General features: G+C 34.9%; 2 protein-coding genes across 2 annotated transcripts; both read left to right on the top strand.

The window, feature by feature from the left end:
- Positions 1–2,096: 2,096 nt before the first annotated feature.
- Positions 2,097–2,507, top strand: atoh7 (atonal bHLH transcription factor 7). The gene has a single exon (XM_046867629.1). The coding sequence runs from the start codon at positions 2,097–2,099 to the stop codon at positions 2,505–2,507; it is 411 nt and encodes a 136-aa protein (XP_046723585.1).
- A 3,143-nt stretch (positions 2,508–5,650) lies between these two features.
- pkd2l1 (polycystic kidney disease 2-like 1) lies at positions 5,651–12,606 on the top strand. The gene is given in 16 exon segments (XM_046872460.1): positions 5,651–5,964; positions 6,233–6,346; positions 7,119–7,225; positions 7,806–8,059; positions 8,301–8,525; positions 8,621–8,736; positions 8,739–8,848; positions 8,950–9,120; positions 9,219–9,400; positions 9,508–9,628; positions 9,713–9,811; positions 9,924–10,030; positions 10,122–10,239; positions 10,336–10,439; positions 11,003–11,151; positions 11,285–12,606. Coding segments are annotated over 15 exon segments (2,229 nt in total). The 5' UTR covers positions 5,651–5,711; the 3' UTR covers position 11,151; positions 11,285–12,606.
- The last annotated feature ends 336 nt before the right edge of the window (positions 12,607–12,942 follow it).

The following is a 12,942-nucleotide window of genomic DNA, read 5'->3' on the forward strand; positions in this document are numbered from 1 at the left end:
TCTCACTTTCCTTTTTAAAGAATTAAATCCTTATCCATTGCATTAATCTGTGCACACATGCCATGAAACCTTTAAACACCAAAAACCCAGCACGCAGGCTTGTCCCAGCTTATGCAGGACATCTGGCATTTTCCTGTAGCTACTCGCTCCAGACAAGGTAGTCATGTGATTAAGGTAAACACAAGGCTGTTCATCATGTCTGCCCCAGGCCTTTTTAGACAAGACATGTAGCAGCTGGCCATCCATGCCAATCTGCAATCAATGACTCAGACTGGTGGATGGGGTTTACATGCCTAATTGAACAGCACAGTTACTTAGCACTTACAAAATAACCGAACAGCATCAGCGTATATGGCCTGACCTTTCATCACTGGCTCATCTGGGGCATGAATTATTAAAAAATGTGGGGTGAATTTATGTTCTGAAAAGTGAAGTATAGCAAGTCATTTTGACAGATTAATAAATTGTATTTGAATAAATAGTTATTTATATTATTATTCTACTTACTTATTTAAATGTAGCTTGTATAAATCAGTGTATATTGCCAGTTCGGGCATGTCAGATTGTAATATATATTTTACTTGATCTTGAAAACATTTAATTTGATGCTTGTTAAAATTTGTTGTCAAATGTAGAGTATGCTTAATGCAAATGTATAAATTAATTTCTGAACAATTTTTTTTTTTTTTTTTGCTTTTACTTGAATTGAGTTTTCTTATATAAATAAAATGTATATGTTCTCTTAAAAACTTTGTGCTCAATTATGAATTAGAAGAAAAAATGAGGATCTTCTGGGTGATGCTCCATCATGAAGATGGTTGTGAAGCTGACAAAAGCCTGCAAAGATTCATAAGCAATCCTTCAATACTTTCAAATATAAACCATAGATGTTTTTTTTTTTTCTTGGTAACTGCACACATCCATGTGTGTTATTTTCTAGTATTGATATCGCCACTGTGATTCTAACATTCTAGAAAATATTACAATTGAAGAACATGCTTTATATGAAGTGAAAGTGTTTGAGCAATAGAAATTAAGATCTGAGATCTGAGTTTAATTAATTAAAGTAATTGTTGATGGCCTCTCATGCACCTGCCGTAATTAAAATGTTAGTGGTCTCTATACTCTCTTAACAGATGAAAACAGACAGGAAACAAACCCTTCAGTCTGCGTTAATGCTTCTGGGACATCTATATTAATTATTTATTTGAACTATAGGACAGCTTTCTTGTCTGTCAAAATCACTAATACATGTCTCAAAGTGATTTTTCATTCAGATTGTCAAGCAAGAAAACTGTTAAATATTTAAACACATTGATCGTAAAGATCTCAGTGAATTAAGCACATTGATCTCAGAGGAAAAATATATAAATAGAAAAAGCCGGGTGTCAGCATCACTTGTTTATCTTTTAATTAACATGATTGAAAATCCCCATTACATTATCATTGCTGTGATTTATATGGCACAAATAGTGTAACAATTAAAAGTTGTGTATTTTTATAATGATACAACAGATATGTAATAAAGCTGGAGAATCCAACTATGCCTTTTTCTGGGAAGACAAGAAAATAGTATTCTATATATTCTCAGGAATCAAGTCCATTTAATTAAGTAGTTCACAGTTATTGACCCCAATGAGTTAAACTGTCCCAGCCAGATGGTATGTTTTCTGTATTTGTAAGGATCTGCTTTGGAGAAGCTTAGCACTGATACGTAGGCCTGCCAAAGTTAATTTGAATGTCATTAAAGTTTGAGTGAATGGAGTAGAGTGAGGGTGGGGTGTATGCATGTGCAGTAGTTGTTGCTGTCTAGTGTGTGTGTGCATGTGTAGTTTGAAGTGTAATGATGTTGGATGGGGCAATAGGATGGGGCTCCACCTGCTGCCACCTGTCAATATTCAAGTCCTATATAAGCATCTCCTCAGAGTAAATCAGAGCTGTGCTTGGTGCTTACACAGCAACCTGGACGTTTGTAATGACATAAGACTCCAGCAAGAATTATATGCTGCTGATTTCTTAAACATTTCTAAACAAATTGTTGTTCCTCTACATCATTGAAAGATTAGACTATCACTTTTGGACATACAAGACAAAAGATGAAGCCTTGCACAACAACCTGTGAGGACTTGGGTTCTGATTGTGATCCCCAAGACCTAGAGAAGCTTCACAGAGTGGACCAGAAAAGGGCGGCAGCCAATGCCAGAGAAAGGAAGAGGATGCAGGGTTTGAATACAGCTTTCGACCAACTGCGCAAAGTGGTTCCTCAGTGGGGTCAGGACAAGAAACTTTCAAAGTATGAAACGTTGCAGATGGCTCTCAGCTACATCATGGCCCTCAATCGTATTCTGAGTGATTCGAGCACAAACAGCGACCCTCACAGGCAATGGTTGGAACTGCAGTATGACAGCATGCAAACGGAGAGCTACCCCTGCATCGTGAAATACAACTCACCCTCTGAACACGAGTGCATGTATACTTCCTTATCCTACCATTATGAGGATTTCTAAATCCTGACTTGAGACTGAGACCTGCTGGATTGTATATTCTATTCTGTGGATACAGAACTTACAGTAAATACATTTGTATTGCAATATTTTTTTATGTATTAGTCCATAGTGTATATTGATCACCTTTGATTCTCTAGGTACAAAATTATTCTAGCTATATAACATTTATTCTGAAAGTTGTTTCCACAAAAATATTTTTTTTTATGGTTATTAATTTATTATGTTTTGAATAATCTTGGTTCTCTCAACCAAATATCTTATATTGCTTTGTATCAAATCATTCAGTTAAATTGTGAAAGCTTAGTTAAGGCTTAGTGTACAATAATATCTATAAATGTCTTCCTCGTTTATGGTTCTTTTGTAAGTTTATTTTAATTGTAAACTGTGGTTTATCAGCCCAAAGACATGTAAGTTGAGTGTTCATTTAGTCTGGTATGTACACTAGCAATAGCAATTTCTAGAAATCTACAATATCTAGTAAATTAGTGCAATAATTAATTTGGTTTTGCTTTTTCTAAACATGGATCAACACACAATAAATTGTTCATGACAACAAGGTCTATTGTTGCTCTTTTATTTACATTAATACCCAACACAGTCTTACGGTATTTCGTGATATAGTCACAAAATAACCCTAACCCTGAACCTAAAACTTTTTTCGTGTCACTCAGCACGACTGCCTCCTCCAGAGGAACAAAACTAATACTGACAGAAATGCCAAAGGTAATATTTCTTTATTCATTTTAATCTGAGAATAATGCAGAAAGTATATGGTTAGGGTTATACTATAATAAATGTGTGCCGCTAATTAAGTCTCCTTAATTAACACTGAGGATGGTTTATAATAGTGAGTATCTTATATCTAGTGGTTTCTATATCTACCGAATATAAAGCATTAAAAACTTGGATAAAATCTCCTGCCTAAATGTTGAGTAATAGTGCTTGAAGTAAATGAATAACAATTGAACACTGAATGAAATTGAACACTGTGGTATCCAGTGGCAAAAAGAAAACTTTGGCGGAGTCACCAAAAAAATACTTCCTATTGAAATACATTACATAGAAATTCGTCCTTATTGACACGAAAAAAGAGGGAAATTCGTGTCTATGAACACAAATCAATAGATTACATTTGGTGACTATATCACAAAATGCCATGAGACTGGGAACTGGGGACTGGTAATGTCAAAATGTGATAATTGGTTTGATTTATAATATTGAAAGCATTGCATTCTATTTTTTTTATTTTTTATAAAGGCTTTACATAGGTTGAAATGTTGTTTTAAGTCTTTTTTTAGTTCCAGATTACCAGCAGTAGAGATTTCAGCTGTGTTTGTGTCTGCTCTAGTGTGCCCACTGCCCAGATAAAGGCTTGGTCAATTCACCAGACCCTGGTGTGTCATTAGATAAGGTGGTTTCAAGTAAACATATCTCTGCTGTTACCTCAGAGAAAGTATAAATCATGTTTATAGCAAAACATGTGACGTCATGTCAAAAAGGCTCTGATTATCAGAATTTATCTGGTCAGTTGGTAATCACTGGGAATAATAGTCATACTGTTTTTCAGTTTTTGTGCTTCACATGGTTTCCAGGACATATGTGGATATGAATGTTTGTGGATGCAAATTGAATTCCAAGATAAATTTGTCAGCTCTAAGACAAGGATTTCCCTCCTGGTTTTTTTTCTTCATGGAAATGGTGATATAAATTTTTAGCAAAGTTTAGTTCCAAGCAGTTCCAGGACAGCACTGTAAATCTCAAATTAAAACAACCATTGTAAGCTCTTTATATATATATATATATATATATATATATATATATATATATATATATATATATATATATATATATATATAATTGACAGTTGCTATATATGTTATGCAGATGGGATTGGATAACGAAAAATGGAAGAGATCTGTATAGCTTATACATCATTGAATATTGTCACACAATATAGACAAAATAATTAATAATTAATTAATTAATAATTCTTTTTTCCAGAACTATTAGAAATTAGACTATTAATAGAAATAACTGAACATGGCTCTGTTACAAAAATGTGAACATGTCCCATACTATGAAATAATTATGTGAAAAGTGGTTTAATAATTTAAGGGTATAAGTAGTTGAAATTTCGTGACTATCAGTCCAAACATTTGAACAGAAACACTTAAACACTGCAAATATTTTGTGGTCAAAAGCTCAGATTTCATTCTTGTGCAGAATTTTGTTATTTATTTTAGGTCTTGTTATGATCTTAGTCGAACGTTTTGCTGATAGATGGATGTTTTTGTGGATTTTAACATATTAGGTAAATTAAATGAACACAGATGTTTTTTGTGGATTTTAACAAATTAGGTAAATTAAATGAATTGAACTAAAATGTGACACAACCACTGATATGCCAGACCTTACAAGCACTCTTGATTGAAGAGAGCAAATTAAGCTCTTTGTTGTTCAGTGACTGTATGTAATGTGACTGTTTACCACGGTGAGGCTTGAGCAGCTTGGTCGTAGGTCAAGGGGTGCAGACAAACACACAGGAAGCAAATACATCATTATAAATCACTGTATTTTTACAACCATAATGCCACTTGTTTTATCACTGCAACAATTAGCAAAATTATTATCCTGTTTTCAATCATAAAACTGCATAAAAACACAAATTTCTTACATGATTAAAAAAAACTTCAGCTGTGTTACTGTGTTGTATGCGATATTGCCATGTCATTTGTTTGTTAGCATTGATCTATGGTTCATTCAGTATAACCTTTTTAGATAAAGGAAAGACATGGGATGGTCACACAGGTCATACTGTTTCTATATAATGTATTCATCATGATATCTATTGTCTTTACATTGGGAGCCAATCTACATTTTTTATTGATTGCTCCATAATTTTATAACAATCTATTCGAGTTGTTTTGTTATTTTACGTCACGTTATCAAAAAAAACAAAAACATAAACAGATGTCTCAAATTCATCAATGGACCCTTTGTGTTTAGAAGATAGAACAATAAAGTCCGGCCTCCCCTTTCAAAACCAATAGCATCATCTCTGACTGCTGTCCAGCAAGAAGGTATAAATACAGGTGGTGCCTATCTCCAACCAACAGATCTCTTCTCAGGTCTATGAAAACTACTGACTTACACAGAAGACCTCAGCAGAAAACAGGACCAACCGATAGGACCTCAGTAACCAGCATGCAGCGCTTAAACAGCAGGGCAGAGAGCCATCTGAGCAGTCAGGTAGAGTGTGAACTACAGAGTGTAGGAAAACGAGGGTGGGTGAACCAGGCATACTGTGGTACCCCTCCACAGGTACGAAACTCTGTCAGCACTGTCTACAACATTCCACCCCATTTTGGTACACCTAACCCCTACCAGGCCGAGGCCACAGTGCTAAATCAAGAGCCAGAAAAGAAGAAATCCGGATGCTGCTCTACTTTAGTTAAAGGTAAATGTTCTCTGAATGTTGTTCTCTGTTCATCCCAGTCTGTTTTGTGTGTCTAAGATTTTAACAATTTAACACTTGAATCTCTGAAATGTCAACTATTTGAAAATCTTTTTAAATCGTTTTATAGTTTTTAGAGAAGTTACATTTTTATTTTTTATACTAGGAATATTTGAAATTCTGTTGAATTATCAATTAGTTGTATTGTGTGAAGGACATCTTTTGATGATGAACACAGTTCAAAAACCAAAAAAACATTCTGTTTTGACAGGACTATGGGGAACAACACTGACAGAGGACACAACAAAAAACCAGGAGCTCTTTCTCAAAACAACTCTCAGAGAATTATTTGTCTACATTCTTTTCTTAGTGGACATATGTTTATGTAAGTATGGATTTCAAGAATATTTTTTACAGAAAAGACCATGTATGTTTTAGTTAAGAAATAAAAAAAATAGACTTGCAAAGTAGATTAAATGTTAGTGTATTTATATTTAATTTAAAAAATATACATATTTTGAGTATATTTTCTGGTATTACCCTGAGGTTTTAATGAGATTGTTGTGATTTATGCGTGACAAATTTGTATAGTGATGTGTTACGTCTGTCTTATGAAAGGAGAATATTTATGCAATGAGGAACATAAATGCAATAGGGAATAATTCAAGAACGTCACTGAGACCATCAACCTGTCTACTGACCAATGTTTGAACTAATCCCCTGGTTTGTTCGACTACTTTGTCCTATTATCTCCAGTGATCAGCCTCAGATTAAGTGCCCATTAGACAATGCCAACCCCACCCCTGGTTTACACAGCCCATTGTCTAGAGGAAACATTAATACTGAAAGGAATACATGCTGGGATCTGCTGTCTTCTACTGATAAGAGCTCAAACCAAGCCATTTAGTCATTGTAAAGTGGGATGTACATTGTTCAAGGGAGCTATTTGTGTTCTATTCTGTACATGCTCGTCAAACAAATCACCCTCCCCTAATTGAGGTGTTTTGGTTTTAGGATGTGGCCATAGCAAAATAATGTCTAATTGAAAAAGCTTAGCTATGATGCATTTTTTTGTGTTAATGTGAATAATTCAGATAGTATAATGCCATCGAAACTGATTATTGAAACTGATTATTAATAATGATGTTGCCTTTTAGTGACCTATGGCATGACCAGCTCAAACACCTACTACTACACTAAAGTCATGAATGATTTGTTTGTGAATTCATTTGAGTCGATTGGCAGCATGGACGATTTTTGGACAGTGAGTAGATCCTTTTTATACTACCATATACTTTCAACAGAATAAAAACAACGATCATACCAACTATCCTTAGCCCCAGTTATCCAGCTTAGTATGTTTTATAATTTCAGGCACTAGAAAGAATTGACAAATTAAACAGTGTTTGCATGTAAAATGAAATATTACAATGTATTATATATATTATTTTTCTATAATAAAATGTACCAGTACAGTAGAATATATTTTACAATATACAGTATATACAGCATCAGGGTCAGGGTGTGATGTTGGACATGAAGGTTTTGACTGCAATCAATATTTTAGCTCATCCCACAAAGGTTTAGTTGGGATTTGTTCAGGAATTTTTGTGCAGGCCAAATTCAGCAAACCATGGACATCATATCTTTAAGTATAACTTTGAAATAACATTGTGATAAATTAGGGCCATTCGAGAAACTTAAAAAAAATGTAAAAATAAAAAAGCAATAAGAAGTATATTAAAAACTGGACATCAATAGGCCAATTTGTTAATGCCACTCATATTCCATTCAGGATTTTAAAACAAAAGCATCACAACACTTTTTTTTCTTAATGCCCTTAGTATGCAGAAGGTCCACTGATGGATGGCCTTTACTGGACTACATGGTACAATAACCAGCCTCTTGACACTGGCTCACACTCCTTCATTTACTATGAGAACATGCTCCTGGGAGTCCCTCGTATGCGACAGATAAAAGTGAAAAACAATTCGTGCAAGGTGCCCACAGACTTTCGTTCTGAAATCGCAGATTGTTTTGATGTGTACAATGAGAAGAAAGAAGATGAAAGTGTGTTTGGACTCGTCAATGGATCAGCGTGAGTGAAGCCTGAACATATTCCCTACTGCTTAAGCCTACTTGCACACATTACAGTGGACACATTCATTTTGACATATAGATTAAGCTTTTCCCACATAGTATATAAACAATATAAAAAGGTATCCTGTTTGTCATCTGCAAAGTCATTTTGACTGCACTTGTATTATCAGCCATTAGACAGTTGACACTGGTTCATATTGCTCAGAATTCACCAGTTTCTATCATTTTATTCCCCCCAGATGGAACTACCACACAGAAACTGAGATGAAAGGATCGAGTCACTGGGGTTTGCTGTCCACATACAGTGGAGCAGGATATTATCAGGACCTTGCTTTGAATAAAAGTGACAGTGCTGCTGTTATAGAAGAACTCAAAGAAAACCTGTGGCTGGACCATGGAACTAGAGCTGTGTTCATTGATTTTACAACATACAATGCCAACATCAATCTCTTCTGTGTTATAAGGTATTAAATATACACAACAATATGCACACATTAATGCATTATGTAATTATTCAGCATGGATGTCTTGTTCACTTGATAAAACCTCATTTGCTCAGGTTGGTGGTTGAGTTCCCTGCCACTGGTGGAGCAATACCTTCCTACCAGATCCGGACAGTCAAACTGATTCGGTATGTTACCTCATGGGATTACTTCATCATCGGCTGTGAGATGGTCTTTGCGTGTTCATTCTTTACTACATTGTGGAGGAGATACTGGAGGTCCGCATACACAAATGCTCATACTTCACCAGCATCTGGAACATTCTGGATGTGGTAGTGTTACTGGTAAAGTGAAGGTTTTTCATGACACATTATTTAGAGTGTAGTTCCCCAATTTGTTTTTAATGGGCTACTAGAATGATTTATGGATATTTTTATTTTCACAGCTTGCTGTTGTTGCAATCGTCTTCAATGTGTTCCGGACTATCAAAGTAAACAATCTACTTGGAAGCTTACTAAAAAATTCTAGCATTTACGCAGATTTTGAATTTCTGGCATTTTGGCAAACTCAGTACAACAACATGAATGCTGTAAACTTGTTTTTTGCTTGGATCAAGGTAAAACCTTAGCAGAGTTTCTAAACTGCACATAATCATCATCAAATGCAAAATGGGTGAAGCTTACTGCAATCCTTTGGTGCTCTTAATCCCTGTAGATATTCAAATACATCAGTTTCAATAAAACAATGTCACAGCTGTCCTCTACGCTGGCACGCTGTGCCACAGACATCCTGGGGTTTGCCGTCATGTTCTTCATTGTGTTTTTCGCCTATGCCCAGCTGGGCTATCTTCTGTTTGGTACTCAGGTTGAATCATTCAGCACATTTCAGAAATGCATGTAAGTACTTTTCTTCACAGTTGTTACTGCACTCATCGTAGTTAATAGAGATTGATTTGACTTCATATATGATATATAATATGATCCATTTCTAATGCCTGCTGCAGCTTCACACAGTTTCGGATCATCCTTGGAGACTTCGACTACGATAGCATTGACAGAGCAAACAGAATCCTGGGGCCAATATATTTTTTCACATATGTGTTCTTTGTCTTCTTTGTGTTACTGGTAAGTCAGTCGATTGGGAAAATGAATGTGCCAATCAGTTTAAACTTTCTCCCAACTAACCTTTTTTTTTTGCCCACTGGACAGAACATGTTTCTAGCCATTATCAATGATACATACTCTGAGGTTAAGGAGGAGCTTGCTTCCCAAAATGATGACCTCCATATTACAGACCTTTTCAAACAGGTAAAGCTGACTAGCCTGCTAAAAAAAACAAGATTGCCAATAGTTTTTTAGAAGAAAACAAGCTAAATGTATTCATACTATATGAGTAATGATACTTAACACTTAAATCCAGACTGTGATGAAGCTGAAATTCAAAAAGGACAGAATCTCAGATGTTCAGAAGGCCTTGGATGGGTCAAAAGACTTGGAGTTCAGAGACTTTAGAGAAACACTAAAAGAGTATGCAACTATTTATTTAACTGTTTTCTTTTTAATTTACCAACAAACTAAATGTCTTACAAATATTAATGTTGCTTATTTATTCACTCAGAATGGGTCATGATGATCAGGATATCTCTGAAGCTTTCTCTAAATATGATCATGATGGCAATCAGATTCTCGACCGTAAGGAGCAGGAGAAAATGAAACGAGAGCTGGAGGAAAAAAGGGTTTGTAACTTTACATCCTTTAAATGTAGAAATGCTTCCTTTATCGTGTTTTTCCCTATTATAATTTCAGATTAAAACCATTTTTTATTTTATCAGAATGCACTCAACACAGAGCTTCAAAACCTTACGCATGGAAAAAAAGCAGATGATGACGACGAGAGGAAAAACCCAAGCTCACTGACTCAGGAACGCTTTCAGATGTAGGCTACATACAGCACTCAATTATCACTAGATCCCAATGAAAACTAATCAGAAACCAAACACTTTGCTGCAAAATCATTATCATATTTTTAAAACCAATGACGTAGTGAAGATTTGTGTAAACAGTAAACAGTCAGTTATGAAATTTTATCTGACATCAGGCAACATGATATACTACTATTACAATGGCTTAGTTTAATTTTAGAAAAAAACATGGCATGGGTATCAGTATTAGAATAGTGGATTTCTAATATATTTTTAATAAGTGTAAATTGGCAAAGCAGTAGTGTTAAAATATTGCACTAAATTTGACCATTTTCTTAGCATTAATTTAAAATAGTTTTGAATGATAGGTTGATGTATTTTTCTCTTTTTCAAATGCAACACTATACTGTAATATCTACCATGCAAAATAGAAATGTCTGAAACTCATGACCTTGTAAGATCATCCACTGCTAATTGTTCTCTTCAGCACAGACAGGATTCCATCATTGTGTTCTTTCTACTGTATTGTCAAAATCATGCTGCACCTGTTCTAAAGGCCATTACTGCTCTTATTTAGGTTGGTTAAACAAGTGGCTGAAATGGAAGGTGCTCTAGCAATCACAATGTCCAAGATTGACATGCTCATGGAAAAACTGGGATTGCAGGACCCTGAAAAAGCAAACAAAACACAAAACAATGGGAAAACACCTGGCAACCAGAAATGAGGTGAGGATTATATATAAACGTTTCCACATTAAACTTTGTTCTACACACACATGGGTTTGAAGTCTTATTTTAATTCTACCCAATACCCACAAGTGACTTTTTGTTGCTATTTTGTTTATTATTCTGTTTACAGCAAAAAGGTCACAAAACTGGGAAAGCGAAGTTATGGTAAACACAAATCCCCATCTTGGTCCATGGCTGCTCAATTGAGAAATGAATACATTATTTTTCAGCTAAAGCAGGGCCCACTGTCACAGAGACTATTAACTCTATATGTCATTGAAGCAGACATGACCAAAATGCCTAGGAAACTACAAGGGACCAGCAAAGACATCGACTAAAGAAAAAGCTTGCTCTCTCATATCTGGATTATAGGGTAGATAACTACAGTAAACGTTATTCTAGAAATAATTTCATAATTTTAGCAAATTATGTATATATTAGTAGTTTTAAACAACTATTTCATCAGAGAAGCAAGCCAACAACCTGCAGAAATCATACCTCAGCATATACTTTAAAGATTATGTATTTTGTGTCTTGTATATTTGCTGTATTGTAACACTAGAGTGCGTCATACATAGCATTTCGAAAATGCTAACATAATTACTAACCTCACCACTGACATGCAAGAGAATTCTGTATGGCAGCTCAAGGGTCTGTATTAGGGGTCTTGTAAGACAGCCACTGCAGTGTCCTTGAGCAAAAGATAACCATCTTGCGTGTACATTTGGATAAAGGCATTTACCCAGTGGAATGATGATCAGAAGATAAACTACATGAGAATTCAGGTGTTTGATAAGCCATATTCTGGCTTTACCATTCGGATAGAAAGTGAAAAAGAAATGTATTGTGTAAAGTGTGTAACTCTCGCTGTTGGTTAACTGTGGGTTTAAAAAATAAATTAAAAAATGTTCATGTATGATGTAACTAATTGTAGGCATATTTAAACTTATTTATGTTCTGATCTTGACTTGTGAATGTAAAATTGCTTGAACCTGAAACATTTCATGCTTAAGATGTTATGCAGTAGCTGCAAACTGTCAAGGATTAAGCTTTTAAATATTATATTTTTTCTAAAAGTTAAGCTATACTTGCTTTTAAAAGTATAAAAACAGTATGTTATTTTAAGCACAAAATAAAAACATACATTAAAGTATTCCTAGTCCAATGGTTCATTTATTGAGACTCATTTAGACTTAAAATTATCAAATGCTAGACTGCATTCAAACATTTTACCTATTACATTCAGTTCCTGAAGCAACCTCAACAAATGTGATTTGAAACATGCATTTCAAATCTACAAATTCCCCCCCGGGAAAAAAAGAAAAAAAATCCCCAAATCTCATTTGTCTGGCTACTAGAGAAAATGGCACGCATATTTGTCAAAACTGCAAATGGAGAAAATTCTACTATAGGGTCTAAAATCAACAATACAGCTTTCTACAAGGGTCTCGGATCAGTAAAACTAAAAACTGTGACTGAAAATTAAGGCTTCTTTGTAACACTGAGTGAATTCAGCATGTCAGCCACACGGACGTGCCCATCAAGAGCAGTGCAGTGTCTGCTCTATCCAGAAATAAAGAAGAGATGCACTGAAAACCCTTTTCCATTCCCAGTAATCAAAGGTTATTTACATAATCAGACAGAGTGACCCTTTCTTTAAAGTGAACAAGATTTCACGGTCAGGTAAAACATAGTAAAAAGATAACATCATACACGCTGTATCAAACTCTAGAATTCAAATGAGGAGCTAATGTGAATTAAATATACACAACTGCACATAGAAATTCA

Source organism: Silurus meridionalis, chromosome 2 (assembly GCF_014805685.1).
Source record: "Silurus meridionalis isolate SWU-2019-XX chromosome 2, ASM1480568v1, whole genome shotgun sequence".
Classification (NCBI taxonomy): domain Eukaryota; kingdom Metazoa; phylum Chordata; class Actinopteri; order Siluriformes; family Siluridae; genus Silurus; species Silurus meridionalis.